Here is a 16,763-nt window from a genome sequence, read left to right on the forward strand (position 1 = left end):
AGCCCTAGGCCCCTTCTCCAAGAAGCTTAAGCCCAACACCCCTCCTCTAAGATTAGCCTTTAAAAAATTTAGCATTTAAAATTTTTGGGATACTGCTGTTGTGAGGTACTTGACAGAGCACATTACCTCCCTTTTCAAAGACCACATTGCTTGCTCTGTCCTAAACTTCCCCTAGCCCCCACACCAACCCCCAGTACCATGTGCCCCATCCTAGCCCCCTTATGCCTAGCCCTAGTGACCCTCCCGTAACCTTAGTCCTATGCCTAGTGGTAACCCAAGCAGCCCACCTCAGACTTATCCCCAGCAACAGGCCGCCATGTCCAGCTTTAGTACCCCCTGCCTCAGCCCCAGTGCCAGCTTCCTGAAGCCCAGCCGCAGCCCCCAAAAGCATGGTGCCAGCCCCAGGCCCAGCAGCAGCCCCCTCAAGGTCGACCCCAACCCCCAAAGCCCAACATCAGCCTCAGGCTAAATGCCAAGCCCTGAAACACCAGCTCCACTGCCAACCTCTGAGGCCTAGTTGCAGCCTTCTGAAGGCCAGCCCTAGTCCTAGCCCCCCACAGCCTACCGGCAACCCCAGTGGTAGCCGCTGACGGCCAGCCCCAGGCCTAACCCCCAAAGCTTGGCACCAGGCCAAGCCTCCCTGCCAATCGCCCCTAGTACAGCCCTAGCCCCAGTCGTAGTGCCAGCCTCCTGAGGCTGACGCACCCCAGAAAACTATCACTGCAGCAAAAAATTTATGTTTCTTACTCATAATGTCTTTTATACAGTTTCTTACAGATAATGTGGCACTACACATTCATGATGGCTGAAATACATCGACATTGCTGAAATAAAAATTCTATTAGTCAAAATATTTTTCGCATACACATGATCAATCAAAGTGCCTTTCCCAGTGGTTGCTTCTTTGACAAGTTGTGCATACCCATGTTCTTCCATAAAATTAGCAATTGTACTTACTGTCAAATGATTTACTGCATGACAAATTTTTTCATATTTTTTTATACAGTTTCTTATAGATGATGTAGCACTATACATTCATGATGGCTGAAATACGTCGGCATTACTGAAACAGAGATGCCGTTAGTCACAATGTCTTTCACATACACATGATCAATCAAAGTGCCTTTCCCAGTGGTTGCTTCTTTCACAAGTTGAGCATACCCATGTTCTTCCATGAAATTAGCAATTGTACTTACTTGCAAAAGATTTTCATTGAAGTCGCCCATGATGATTTTCCCACCTTCCACACTGTCCAACCGAGTGATCAACTGCATCAGGTTCTTCTGAAAGATTGCCAGATTATACGAGGGTGGTCTGTATAGTACCAAGACTGTTGTTCTTAGTAGGCCCACAATGAACTGCACACACTCAATGTTGACACACTGTACATCAGTCACAGTACAGTTGGTATGTTCTTTATAATACAAACCCACACCACCATGTTGTTGCTTCTTCAGTTCAGCAAAGAAAGCATCACTACCATCATATGCCTGATGTCTGGGTTTCCCATGGTATGAAAATCCAGGCAGCTGTACACCTTCTGTGTCTTCCTTTGAATTTAACCATGTCTCTGTCAAGCAGATGATATCAGCTTCCATATACCTTCTGTCTTGCTTTAGGTCATCCAGGTGACATGTAAGTCCTTCAACATTGTGCAGTAAAATCTTACATAATGATGGCACTTCCATGACGGGCTCAATAAATGCAGGCATGCTTTGCATTGCAGTCTCAATGTCTTGTTTTGCATATATAGCAGTCTCCTTAAAGTCTTCTATTATAAGGCCTTCCAGAGAAGTGACACGGCTTAATGCTACATATGCCTGTCCAGCTGCAAATATCTTCTTTAGTGATACAACAGCCTTATCCACTGTCAGACCTTGTACCTTGTGTACTGTACAAGCCCAAGCCAATTTCAATGGAAACTGCCGTCGTGTTCCACCACTGTTTGTCACTCTCTCCTCCTCTGCTTTGATTTGTGTAGCTTTGTCCAACCCTGCTTTTAGGCATGGCTTCTTTCCCCTGAGTGACTTTCCAGCTGCTTCGTTGTCAAATGTGATGTATATCTCTGATGGAAAATCCTCATCAGTATCAAAGCAGATGTCACTAACTGTACCAAATGCACCATTTACCAAGCCGTCTGAAACGTCAATATTTTTCAGAAGTATTACTCGTGCATTGACACCTACATGTAGTGATTCGGGGAGACATGTCTTCTGAACATTAGCATGATGTCCATGTTTCTTTTCCAGTCTGCCAGTTGCAGCAACCCTTTGAAAATCCTGAGCATGAATGATGACATGGTCTGAGCAGATCTTCCGCAGCATATGGTAGTTATGTTGATCAACTTCATCATTGGTTGCATAAATATGAAGACCAGTACTGTCTTGTCCTTCACCTGTCACACGTAGTTTCAGCATAGCAATGTCTTCCTCCAGCATTGCATCACCCCTTTTGCGTTTCCTTAGCCGATTCAGCAACTGTGCAAACTGCATGTCTTTCTGTCTCATAATTTCAGTCAGCTCCACCATAGCGAAATGATTCTGCCATAGATCAACAGCTTTACCCTCAGTATACAAAGCTTTCCCTTTCACAGGACAAAGCTGGTAGAAATCTCCAACAGCAATGATTGAGACATTTCCAAAAGCAGAATAATCTCCAATTTGTTTGATTTGTCTTAATCTGCCATGAATATATGCAAGCAGCTTGTGATCGACCATTGAAATTTCATCTATGATCAATATTTGCAGGTTTCCCAGTTCAGCTCTCAATGAATTTATTTTTTCATCTCCAAGTGGTTCATATGGCAGCTTTGCGTCCGTTGCAATATGGAAACAGGCGTGTATTGTTGCAGCTTTGATGTTGTAAGCACTAACCCCAGTTGGAGCAGTCAGTAACACGTGTGTCTCATCTGGATTTTGTGACAACTGACGCAAGATACGAGCTGCCTCATAATGTATTGCTTTGATCAAGACCGACTTGCCCACACCTCCAGGTCCAGATATGAATACATGAAATGGTTCTGGGTTTTCACCACGTGCCTTCTGTAAACACCAGTTTCGTATTTTGTAAAAAGTCTCAGACTGCTTGTTATTCAGTGAGCGAAGCAAAGCCAGTGCTTCCTGCCTGGACATACCACAAGGATTGTCATGCAACATATAGCGCCTCGGCCTTGGTAACAAATCTGGTATCTCATCACGTTGTTCTCTCATTTCTGGTGTAGTGTTGGATTTGCTAGCAAGACACTCTAGCCGTTCACGTTCAGTTTCCGGACAAATCTCTGCCCAGGCATCTTCCATTACACCATGCTGCTGTAAGTCTTCTTCAGCTTTGTCAATTGCATGTGATTCCTTTTCAAAACTTGACATGTTTGACTGCACAACCAGTTTCACTGAATGCAATTCATCATCCAAGACCTTGACACAACCAGTCTCATAGAATTCCTGGTAACTGCCAAAAGTAGAAGGTTTTAATTGTGCATCGAAATAATGTGGCAGAAAAAGTTGCAAAATGCTGTGGTAATATTTTTCTGGGTCCTTTGTGGGTGAAAAGCGAGCATACCGAACAACAGCTGCCTCTGTGCGTGTCCTTTTCTTCACAAATCCTAATTTTCTGTCCAACTGCACACTTCCAGGGCATGAGCTCTGAGACTTACATAGTATTCTGTACTCAGATGCAAATCTCGCCAGGCACATTACTGCAAACTCTTTTGTTTCTGGTCTGGCTTTATATCTATCAGTGATACTGTTCATCCAAATACCTTGTTCATCCTCATTCTCACACTCAGCTTTCTTCCGTATGACGTTCAATGGAAGGCTCATTTTTACCACATTTTCTCCGGTTGGTATAAACTGCACCTTTCGCGATCCCTCTTTCAACCTCATGTTAGTCAGACGATAAACACTTTCCTGGGCCGAAACTTCACGATTGTGCAGGAAAACACTGCCAAGTTGGCGAAGAGCTTCTTTTGCATCAAGGTTACCTTGCTGGGAGGCCTCTTTCTGAGCATTTGCCAGTAGCAGTCCCATGTCTCTCTCAGCTTTGGAAATGTAGGAAATGATGTACACAATACATGAATATGCATCAACCACAAACTGAATGTCCATGTTTGCATTCCAACAGCGTAAAAGGTCTCTGTTATATTGGTTGACCCACACTTCACATGGTCTCCTCTTAAGAACAATGGTAGTTTTCTTTGTGATTCTTGAGTACGCAGCCTGAAATATATCCTGACTGATACCAATTGTACTAAATAAGGAATAAACAGAGTCATAGTTGGCCTCAGGGTTTAGTACAGCATCCTTCACTTTTTTCATGATAGCGTCTGCTACTTCTTTTTTCAGGGGCTGTCCATCTGTCTCACCATCTCCAAGTTTACATGATGACACAAATGTTCTGTTGCTTGGAGGACGTGGGAAATTGAATCTACAAGTTTTCCCTTTTTTCTTGCATGTTTTTGAGTGCCTCTTACTATGTTGCTGTACACTACATACAATTTCATGCATTTCATCGTCACCCTCTGGCATTTCACATGTCACATATTGATCAATGAAAGCTGATACCTCATCTTCATCATCTTTGCCAACCTTAGGCGCATCTTCCACCCAAAACAAACAGTGAGTGTGAGGTGATCCTCGTTGCTGAAATTCTACTCTGTAGAAATAATCAACTATTTTGCCAATGGGTTGTGCTTCTGACATGATGACATCTTTTAGGAAGCAGTGGAATCGATAATCAAACATTCTGGCAGCTGTCACAGGATTGTTTTTCAACAGTGCACACCTTTCTGACCAGTCAAGCTCAGCACTTGATGCATCTATGCCATCTTGTTTGAAGATTGCTGTCATAAGTTCTCTCCAGCGTAAATCAGCAGAAGAAAATGAGCAAAACCATGTGGGAATACCAAGCTGTCTTACCATTGCAAACAGATCTTTCTGAACACTTTGCCAAAAAACAGGGGTGCCTCTGATTGGTCTTAGAAATTTATAACCTTCATCAAAATTGAACATCTTTTGTAGAGACTCCTTATTTGTCAAAGTTTCTGATGTGACAGGACACTTATCCCGTGCATCATAGCCCTTTCTCACAGCAATTGACACATTTGACACAACCTGCTGAAGCTCAGACAAATACTGCCCATAAAATATATAGTCCAAGTTTTTCCCAAAACGTCCATCTGCATTAAGAATTCTTGTATTTAAATACCTACACAGTGTCAGTTTTCCCTTCCTTCTGTCATGAAAAGTGCCTGTTCCTTTTGGGAAAAGGACTGGAAAACATTTAGCTTCATTTGACTCATCAGTTAGAAGCCTCACTGGGTTGTTTCCTTCTGCAGGTGCCATAGACATGATTCCATCAAAGTGTTGATCCAACACCTCTTGTGCTATGTCGACAGGTTGAAGACACGTATCCATGTACATGCCATGTTGTTGTCTATCATGCAGAGTTTCATCCATCTCCTCATCCTCCATGTTATTTTCATTACGCTCTTCATCTGCATGTATGTCACTTACATCTCCAGGCACTTCAGTTTTCTGCAGGGGATTAATCCAGTCATCATTGAACTGCACATTGCTATAAAATTTGTTATTCTCTGTAAGATACACCAAAGCCTTCTTTATTTTTTCTGGATGCACAAATTCATATTTGTAATGCCCTTTGTAAGTTAACTTCCGCTTCAACTTCACACGGATCATAAGGTCATCATTGTTCACTCTTGGTAAAGATTCAGCTACATTCGAAATGCTTGACGGGACACAAGTCACAGGACCATGAACACCATTTTGTCCACCTTTTGGCAAAGACACAATTCTCATAAAAGGAATATGAATACCAATCAGATGTTGTTCCAGAGTATTTAGACACTGCAACTCAGGAGGAACTGGGTCTAGAGCTAGACAGTTTCCAACGCTCTCTGCTGGCATTTTCCCATCAAGAATCTTTCTATGACATGTGTGACAAATCCATAATGAACCTGTAGGGCCCAACAGACTGCTACAATCATCAGAACAAGTATCTATACATTTGTGTAAGTATGTGTCAGTTATGCACTGCATTGCCAGTAATGCAACTCCTTGTGATTTTTTTAAGTATTCATCTTTTCTGCATATCACAACTTGGTGTTTAAACAACATTCGATGACACACTGAGCAAATGTATACAGGGCCTGTATTTATTTTCTCTCCAAATTGTTCGATCACATACGCAATATCTGTTCTTTTATCCTTCTGCTTAGTTCGTTTCTCAACATTTCGCTTTTTTACTGCAGTAGCAAAATCGCTGTTTGTTTTGTATTTATCAACACTTAACTGCTTCACACGTTGCTGATGTTCAATGTCTGTGGCATATTTACTTACACTTGACTGCTTCACACGTTGCTGGTGTTCAATGTCTGTGGCATATTTACTTACACTTGACTGCTTCGCACGTTGCTGGTGTTCAATGTCTGTGGCATATTTACTTACACTTGACTGCTTCGCACGTTGCTGGTGTTCAATGTCTGTGGCATATTTACTTACACTTGACTGCTTCGCACGTTGCTGGTGTTCAATGTCTGTGGCATATTTACTTACACTGGACTGCTTCGCACGTTGCTGGTGTTCAACATTTGTGGCATATTTCCTAACACTCGACTGCTTCGCACGTTGCTGGTGTTCAACGTCTGTCGCATACTTGCTCACACTCAACTGCTTTACACGTTGCTGGTGTCCATCATCTGTTGCATACTTGCTCACACTTGACTGCTGTACATATTTGCGGTGCCCCATATCTGTTGCATACTTACTTATACTTGACTGTTTAACACGTTCTCTGTACACTTCATCCTCACGGTAGCGCTTTATGCTTCTCTCAAGTTGTTCCTCCTTGTACACCATACTTACTTCATACCGTCTTTTTTCTCGTTCAAGTTTTCGTCGACTTGATGCCATTTCAGATGGTGTGTTATCCATTTCAGAGCATTGTGTTGCACAACCCTCAGTGTCATGCCCTTTCACACAAATTACAACCTCATAATGTGACTCATTACAATGTTTCAGGTATATACCTCTCTGATCAGAACCAATACATGTGGAGTACTTCAACCATTTGTTGTCAGAGTATGTGAAAATATCCACACCAAGCAGATCAGCGGCAGCTTGAATCTCTACCTCAGATGCCCAAGTACCAACATATTTCATCCGTGATGCAGTGACATACTCAGTGACAGAAGAGTGACCATCTCTAAGACAAGCAACATACCTGGATTCATTTCTTAGTATGTGAGCAACAATAGCACACCTAATTTTCCTGTGTTCTTTCTCATTTCCAGTAATAGCAAAAGCCAGAGATCTGAAAAAGCAGTTACCATCACCAGTGATTGGCACCGTTCTGCAAGGATCACCCATTGGAAACTCTGCATCCATGTTTACATGGCCATGATCAATGTACACCACACCAAGCTTACAGGAAAGCCTTCTTTGCTGCTGGATTGTCAAAGGACTGAACAGAAACTGCTCACTGCGTAGCTCACTGATAAAAACTATATCACCTTCATTGTTCACACGGACATCAACCTCAGGTTCTGCATCATGTGTCACATTTGGCCTTACCACACCATATTGGCTGTCTGACATTCTGGCAAACTGCTGGACTCTGGTCACTGAGGATTTGTCGTCTGGATGGTCTGATATGTTGGTACGCTGGTTGACACTGGTGACTGAGGACTTACCATCTAGACGGTCTGACATGCTGGTAAGCTGGTTGACACTGGTGACTGGGGAGTTGCCATCTGGATGCTGGTGCAGGATGCTTCGACTAGTCACACTCACAGCTGTAATCTCAAACTGTTCCCCTGTTGCATGTAAAGATAGTCCTAGGGTATTCACATGGTCTAGCAAAGAATCTATGGTAGAGTGGCACACCAATATACTTCTGCCTGATGCGTCGCTTGCTCCATCTCCTCGTCGGGAATGGGAGTCGATCACCACATACCATGACCCTTGCTTAATGATGGCACATGTATTTACTTTAAGAGTAAAAAGACATGCATCATACTGTGAGAATACTCTTCTTACCGCTGCATCAGCTGACATAAGAACATCACACATATCTCCATATTTGCTCACGCCAAACAATCCAACAAACATGTCATCATGGTACTTTATTGCAAATGTAACACCATTCAATGTGTACTCTGTCGGTAGATCTCTGACAAACAGATACCCAGAAGCATCTCGAATTCTCCCAGCGTCTCTGATGGTACTGTAGAGGTTGTCTCCGTTCAGCAGCACTTGATCAAGGTCTGTGACCAACCAGCTTAAGACATTCTTTATTTTACACATCAGCATAGCCATCAAACTATTAGCCACACACTGTTTGTTGCCATTGACTCCAAATCGTCGGTGTCCTTGATGGAATGAGCCTCTCACTGTAGATGCCTGAGGAAAATGAGGGGATACAGGTACAGTTACAGGGTTCACATGCTGCTGTTGATCCGGGGGATCTGGAGGCAAGATAGACACCATTTTGCATGGCTTAATGGACTGTGTCAGATTAGAAGGCATAATAGACTGTGTCGGATTAGAAGGCAAAATAGACTGTGTCGGATTAGAAGGCAAAATAGACTGTGTCGGATTAGAAGGCAAAATAGACTGTGTCGGATTAGAAGGCATAATGAAATGAGGCAGATAAGGAGGCATTCTGGATGCCAGTATGGATGGTCGGATGGATGGTCGAATGGATGGTCGTAAAGCAGCAGCCCTTCTTTTTTGAGGCGGCTGCAAAACCTCGTCATCAGTCAAAGCCTTTTCTTTATAAAGAGAAGGCACAAACAACTCGTCATCAGTCCTACAAATGGCACCCAGGGTGGGAACCCGGTGGTCATGGCTTATCGGGAGAGTCACAGTCAGGATCTTTTTGGTATTCCAGTAGGGGGGAAAAGACGTAACCCCGTCATCAGTCGCAGCCATGACAGACACAGGCCGCAGCTGTGCGGCCTGGTCGGGTTGTTGGTCGTGGCTAGTCGGGAAAGTCACAGTCGGGATCTTTTTGCTATTCCGGTAGGGGGGAAAAGACATAACCCCGTCATCAGTCATAGCCACGACATGGAGGGCAGCAGCAGCGGGGTCAGGCTGTTGGTTGTGGCTCGTCAGATTAGTCACGGTCAGCTCCTTTTTGGGTTGGGGAATAGAAGTAACCCCGTCAACAGTCTCAGCCACAACATCACCAGCAGTAGCTCGACGCCTATCCATTAGCCTCTTCTTCGCTGCTGCTGAACGGCGGGATGCCTTGGTGCGAGGCATCTGCAGATGAACAGGAGGGAGAAAAAAAAAGAAGAAAAAATACAAAACACCTCATTCCAACTTTACTTTGCAGTCATAATGTCAAATGCATATACATGGATGTGTTTTGTCAGGAGCGGTTCCAATGGTGGTCTTCTGTGAGACTCTACACCAACAACGTTCTGCCCTGTTTACACTCCTTAACCTATAATACATCTGTCTCACATGACTTGATTTTTTAAAACAGAGACAGTAAACACTACAACAGGTAAGTCACACTGCCAAACATCCATATCACACACATCAGCAAGTTTTGCCTCAACACCCAGTGACCTAAATGTTTCACATGTATGCCGATTTGTCCCGTCAGTCTAATAGAATTTATTGAAAGACCTACAGATTTCTAATCCCATCGATACAAATACACTTTGGCTGCTTAAAATTAGTATTGTGGCCATTTCTCATATTGTGTGACAGCTTCTCTCTCACTACACATCCAATGTCTATGCAACACACAATGGCACAGCTGTTTCGTGTTAAGCAGTAAGATAATTACCATTAGAATAATACATTTCTACTGCTATAGCAAATCTATGCAGTTAAATAGTATGACATGAACAAGCAATGCAGGGTTCTCCAAGTGGACAAAGCATACCGCCTATCACTTTGTCTTCTCTAGTGTGTTAGTCCACCAGAAATCTGCAGAGAAAAAAAGACAACCAAGTTTCTTTGCGTCAACATTTCCCAACAGTCATCTTTGTTGAAAACATGTAAACTTGATATGCCTTTTAAGGTCATTCAAGCTGATTGACCTAAGCTAAAACATAATTGGTGATAAAGACATAGGCTTCAAAATATTCACCTTTGATGCGACAGCTCTTCAAAGTCTACAAAGACAACATGCATCAGTTAATGACTGACGTGCATTTATTGTACAAGCATTTCATTAGTATACGCAGCAGTGTGATAAACTTCACATACACATACAGAAACATTTTCCACTGTAACAATCATAGCCGTGTGGTTGGTATGAACTTTATCAACTTGCATAACTAGTAACAAAAATAAAAAAAGGATAAATTAGGTTCTCACTTTAAGATCCAGCCACAGCAGTCAAATTGACAAAAATACAGTGAAAAAACATGGCTGGGACGTTATGCAGCCACACAGATTTGTTTCATGCTGGTTAGGGTTGCACAATATTGCAGGGGAAAGAAAAAAAAACACATTACAATATTTATTATTTCTGCGATGTATATTGCGACACTATGATAAAAAAAAAAATCTAATTAGTTCAACAGCTCTTTTGGTGTGATTAACCATTATAGAAAGATTTAACTGATTTTGCCCAAATATAATGGTAATAACCGAATCAGTACTAAAAGCGCGAGCATTAAACTAAGGAAGCTTATTGCATATAGGAGTTAACATAAGTGACAAATTAGATCAAACAGAACATTTTAATGTCCAATTAAACCTTTTTTATAGCCATGGTGAACATAATGGTCATTCCATGTCAAATCATCAGACATTCGGACCTTGTCGTCACTGATTTCAACGACACTTGGCATGGTGATTTGGTCAGATAATCAAGTCATGAAACTGAAATTGGGCATGTCTTTGATCAATATTGAGGGACAGAAAGTTTTAACTTTGCTCTCTGTATTGTGCATGGCGGACTTCTGCTCTGATGCGCACGCACAGACACATGCGCGGACATACACAAGCACATTCCCACCAGCGGACAGAGAGCGCACATCGGAAAATATGTTGCATCAACCACCTGAAAAGCAGACAAACATATCTCATAAAATAAATGTTCTGGTGATTAGTTCAGTTGTTATATTGACTGCTGTCCATGAACACCATGAATCCTGACGGTGTCCCACCCCCCAAAGCTAACAGCATTGTGAGGAATTGTGGTTTTGATACACATTTCAGATAAGTAATCGTATCTCAGCAACAACTCAAAATCCAAATTTTTTTATGAGCTAACTGTAGGAAAAAAATAACCACTTTTGAAATAGAAATTCAACACCAAAAAAACCTACCATTTTAATCAGTTATTACACAGCAATTATTCATATGGGGATGGCATATAAATTTGTTCAATCTATACAGCTGGACAATAGCTTTAAAACAATATGAGTACCATTTCTGTGCAGCTTACATTAAGGTAAATATATGCAGTCATACTCCACCGCCCCCCCCACAAAAAAGTTAAAACTGTTTGCTTAAATCTCCCTCCCTCTGATCTAAGACACGCTAAATTTCAGTTTCATGAGTTACTCATCTGACCAAATCAGCATTCATTACAATCCGTGATGAGGTGGTCCAAAACTGATGATTTGACATGGAATGACCAATAACAAAGAATAAACAACTTAAAAATACAAACTTAAAAATTATCACCAAATAATGACCATTGTTCCACACACTTAAATTAACTTTTACATATGTTCATTTTGGAAAACATACTTGCAAAACAAGCAACCAGTATGTCTCAAATAAAAAATACAGACGTTTAGCATGATAATTTAATTAATGAAGTTAATGAAACTGCCATTTTCAGAAAACCAGTCTATTTCCACTCATGTCTATATGCAAGTCTTTATGCACTTCAATAAATACAGATATTTCAAAAGCAGGCTAATGTCGACACATCTGCATTCAGTACTATTTTCTCTTTTAAAGTAAGAATAAAACACACAAAAAAAACTTGACTGTAAGATGCGTTTACTGTTGGTCACAAACCAACAACTTGTACCAAGAATGCGTATCTAACACATATTTCCCAACGGTAGTCGCTTATGCATCTCAGCAACTATCGCATTTATAAATCTACCACTGATAAGGTGACCACCCAATCCATGTCATGAGGGACACTACGAGCTATGACAGGATTTGCAAACTACCATTTTAACCATTTCAATTAAAAAGACCTGGATCTCAGTTAAGCACCGAGTTCTTGCTGTGTGTTGATTGGTCAGTCTCCTATAATCATGCATGTGTCACTAATGTTAAAGTGAAACAGCTGGATGAGTCTTTCAATCAAAGAAACCAACTAGTAAAAGTACAAGGCAAACCAAACAATTTAGCATAGTAGGGGGAGCCTTTCATTAAAGTAGTTATCCTTAATATGGATACATGTAGGGTGACCACCTAATCCATGTCAGGAGAGAAAGTAGGAGCCAATTCAGGTTTTAAAAACTACTTCAATATAATACGTCTACCGTAGTTATAAATGTTAAAAACATAAAACTACGACATGCCACAGACACACAGCGTTTAAAACACACTCTGCGCTTCTGCACCAAAATTAATTTGGTCACTTGCACGTGATTTACTGCTGCCAAATCCATCGGCTGCATTACAAAATATATTACTTTAAAACATAGGCCTATATGAACAGGGATAATGTAAAGCGCCTTCAGACAATTTAAAATTCTGACAGTGCGCTATACAAACAAAATTAAACTGAATAAAAGTATATTTTACTGAAAGACCGTATATGTGAAGATGCTTAGCAAATACAAGACACCTAAAATGGCTGCCACAGCTCTTCGTGGCGCATTTAACACTACAGAAACAAACGCTTACATTAGTGCTCAAACACTACTGCCTAAGACCGAACTAAAAATATTTTTTTAAAACCTTACCACAAAATAAACCAACTACAATTAAAAACCAGCAAAGCATCAACAAACGAATAAAAACATAACATTACACATATGTAGCTTCTTACCTGTTGCAAGACTAGAAGTCAAATGTGAGGCAGGAGCCTTCCTATGACTGAGACCTGGGAGTGGTCACGTACGTCAGCCAATCAAAACTGTAAATACAGCTCCCTGCCTATTTGTCAACCTACCTCAGAGAAACCAAGAAACAAAATGGCCGCCACTAAAACGCCTCTTCACGGCTATTCTGAATTAATGCTTAATCAGCTTACCACTTTATGAAATTATTTCTTTACGCTAAATTATACAGACCTAACTATTGAAACATACAGCAGCAAACCTTCAACATACAATTAAAAACAAATTTCGCTGACAAAAAACTTAACCAAACTCTTAAAATGTAAAGTAATGAATTACTACAGTGACACTGACTAATTAGTATAACAGTAATCTTTTGTTCCCCGAAACGCTTTTTTTAATGTTAAAAATTGTCAAATTTTAACAGAAGCATTTCAAGCATCAGCTGCCTCTTTCAAAAGATCGTTTTCACAGAGGTCAACATATAACATACATAGTCTTTAGAAACTTTAGTGAATAAATCTTGTTACTATTAAGGGTCCAAAGCACGTAGTGCTATGGAACCTTATTGTTTTTAAGGTTATTTTTTTTATTATTAAGGGTCCAAAGCACATAGTGCTATGGAACCTTATTGTTTTTGTTAAGATTATTATTGTTATTAAGGGTCCAAAGCACATAGTGCTATGGAACCTTATTGTTTTTGTTAATTAAGGGTCCAAAGCACGTAGTGCTATGGAACCTTATTGTTTTTGTAAATTAAGGGTCCAAAGCATGTAGTGCTTTGTAACCTTATTGTTTTTGTTAAGATTATTAAGGGTCCAAAGCAGCCACTGGTTATATATGTCTAAGACCAACCTAGGCTAATTCAGCTAAAACGAGTTACCAGATCAGGTAGCAAGGTGTCTACCGATCCCACCAATCTTACCCAAAGCAGCGTGTGGTGCAGTGGGTTAAGTCCATGTGCCTGTAATCAGAGGGTCGCCGGTTCAAACCCAGCTTCGGTGGGTACTTGAGCTAGGCAGCCCGATGTGCACAGCATGCTCTCCGTAAAGCAAGCTGTGGAGATGTAAAGGCGTTTTCCACATGACGGTCAATGAAGCTTCAATTTTTGTTATTAACCAAGCCATTCAGATGGGCTCAGGCACTCCTCCGGAGGGTTCGATTATAATTATTTTTCTTCCATAAAACTGAATGCCCAGCCTAAACCGTAAGTCCTAGGCCGACCAAATTTGGCAGTAAGATTCCTATTGCTACCCACTACTCAGCCTCTCCGACCCATCCCAGTCAGTCAGAGGGGGGCGCCGTTGCGCCCCACAACACGTTTTGGTCGATATCTCCTGTCCTACTTGTCCTACACTTAAATTTTATTGCCAGTCAAATTCACTATGTCGTGCCAAATCCAGTAACATATATAGTCATATCTCATTAGACCTACGCTGATTATGCATCCTGTTATGGCTGACTAATTCTGTCTAAATTTCTACTACCATGGCCGCCGGATCTCTGCCCTTATTCCTCTACTGTCCTACCAGTCCGATTGTCCTACGCTTTGGACCCTTTAGTAACTGCTTGCAGTTTCTAGTTATTATTATTTTTCTGCCCTAAAACTGAATGCCCAGCCTAAACCGTAAGTCCTAGGCCTACCAAATTTGGTAGGATGATTGGAATTCCTACCCACTACTCAGCGTGTCCGACGCGTCCGACTCAGCCAGAGGGGGGCGCCGTAGGGCCCCCCAACACGTTTTGGACGATATCTCCTGTCCAATTTGTCCTACCTTCGAAATTCTTTTTTCTCCTGATACAGACAGCCATGCCCTACCAAAAAGTCAATGGGACCATGAAGCTCCGCCTACTTAGATTTTTTGCTAATTTGCATAATTTGCAAATCCTACTTTTTCCTTCAAGTCCTGGCTTGTCCTACCAAATCAGACAAATGAGGTGTCAGACGAATCAGAATTCTCAGCTGATCAAGAATCATTAAGAAAATTCAGACATTTTTATATCCTATGGCCATTAGCCACGCCCAAACAATGTCCAAATTTGGCCCGTTTTGGTCTGACGGCTATAACTTGGCCGTGCCTTGGCCTACCTTGACCAAATTTGAAATGCTACCTCCCTACACCATTCTGGGGACACGGTCCGAGGCGGGCCGCATTTCGCCCATAGGGGGCGCTACAACTAAAAACTGGCAATATCTCCTGACTGCCTTGGCCAATCTGACTGAAATTTGGTAGATATGTGCTTGGACCCAGCCTGAGGTCAGCCACATACAATGGCAGTCATTAGTCCTTAGATCGTGGCCGCCATCGGCCAATCAAGATCAAGCAGCCATTTGACAGTCTTATCAATGACCAATCTAGACCAAATTTTGGTGGTATATTTGTCCTCCGACCCCCAGCCCAACATGCAAAGGACACCTCACTCGGCCACATGGGGGCGCTACAGTGACAACTTTTGTGTTTCTGCCTATTTCTCGAGAACGGTGAAGCCTACAATCGACATTTATTGCCAGGTCAATTCAGTACGACATGCCAAATCAAACAACATGTAGAACTTGCTTATGCATCTTTGCGTTTTTGCATAATTGTTATTGTTCTGAAAACAAGACATTTCATTAACCTCCTATGATTTTCACCAAACCTACCCAAATCTGATATCATTTAAATCAGGAGACAGTCATAATAAATAATTCATAAAAAAATCATAAACTTTCCATGAGGTATAGTCAACAGCCACACACAAACCATACAGGTGCCATGCCCAATTCAATCAGACAGCTATATCTCAGGCCTGCCTCAGCCAATCATCACCAAACTTTAATATATCCTGTAGAATAGTAGTCCGGAAGGGCCCTCCAAATTTGGTGCCGATCAATCAAACGGGGGCGCTACAACAATATAACATGTCTGTATAAACCTTGAAAATCAGTTCAACTTACATTTATCTCATTTCTGTTCTAGTGACATATTACTGGTTAAAATATTTTGTACTGCCAGTTCTGTGAGTCATGCCAAATCAAGACACATGCAATGCCGAATGATAGTAATTTTCATTCCCTTGTGATGTTTAAAAACTTAATAAATAACATATTACTGTAACTTCTACAATGTCCAGCCCAAGTAGGTCATTCTGGTAGTACATCAATCAGGACATTGCCCTTATGGATAATTCATAAAAATATTTTGACGTGTATGCTATGGCCACCAGCTACAACAAACCTGCACCATATCCATGCTGATTTCAATCAACCATCTAAATCTCAGCCGTGCTTCAGCCAATCCTCATCAAATTTGACGGCCTAATGTAGTAAGGGACCTCAGACAGACCCTCCAATTTTGGTGCCAATCGGTCAAACGGGGGCGCTACAGCCACTGTCCATATATGTCTAAGACCAACCTTAGCAAATTGAGCTGAAATGTCCTTTTTTCTCATAAAACCTTGAAATAATTGGTACCTTTCCCTTCACCTCAGTCCATATTTTTTTATTAACTTTCATTTTTCACCGATTTAACTCATACATCATTATCAGACTTAATTTACACATAATAAGGCCTGAAAGTATTCAATACAATTTCTAAAATGGAGCGCTGACTCCACCTGCTGGCCACACTATTTCCATGCCCATTTCATTCAAATAGCTATATCTCTGGCATGCTTCATCCAATCCTCACAAAATTTGACGCACATCTGTGTTACTAGACTTCAGAAAGACCTTCCAAGTTTGGTGGCAATCGGTCAAACGGGGGCACTA

At 41.5% G+C, this 16,763-nt stretch overlaps 1 protein-coding gene across 1 annotated transcript; it reads right to left on the reverse strand.

Annotated features, from left to right (window-relative positions):
* Window positions 1–561: 561 nt before the first annotated feature.
* Window positions 562–13,071, reverse strand: LOC111855298 (uncharacterized). The gene is made up of 7 exons (XM_072702380.1): window positions 13,003–13,071; window positions 10,120–10,144; window positions 9,913–9,956; window positions 8,052–9,278; window positions 7,526–7,772; window positions 1,065–6,985; window positions 562–696 (listed from the first exon to the last, which is right to left on the reverse strand). The coding sequence occupies exons 4-7, from the start codon at window positions 9,276–9,278 to the stop codon at window positions 562–564; spliced, it is 7,530 nt and encodes a 2,509-aa protein (XP_072558481.1). The 5' UTR covers window positions 9,913–9,956; window positions 10,120–10,144; window positions 13,003–13,071.
* Window positions 13,072–16,763: the final 3,692 nt, after the last annotated feature.

Source organism: Paramormyrops kingsleyae, chromosome 18 (assembly GCF_048594095.1).
Source record: "Paramormyrops kingsleyae isolate MSU_618 chromosome 18, PKINGS_0.4, whole genome shotgun sequence".
In the NCBI taxonomy this organism is placed as follows: domain Eukaryota; kingdom Metazoa; phylum Chordata; class Actinopteri; order Osteoglossiformes; family Mormyridae; genus Paramormyrops; species Paramormyrops kingsleyae.

What these genes read in the sequence shown, in the direction of transcription:
- LOC111855298 (XM_072702380.1), bottom strand. Translation starts at nt 9,278, where the DNA reads ATGCCTCGCACCAAGGCATCCCGCCGTTCAGCAGCAGCGAAGAAGAGG. An exon ending in TTATGTCAGCTGATGCAGCG is followed by an intron (nt 7,773 to 8,051) that starts GTAAGAAGAGTA and finishes ATCCTGCACCAG; the next exon opens with CATCCAGATGGCAACTCCCC. An exon ending in TGTCCGTGTGAACAATGAAG is followed by an intron (nt 6,986 to 7,525) that starts GTGATATAGTTT and finishes TTTGTGTGAAAG; the next exon opens with GGCATGACACTGAGGGTTGT.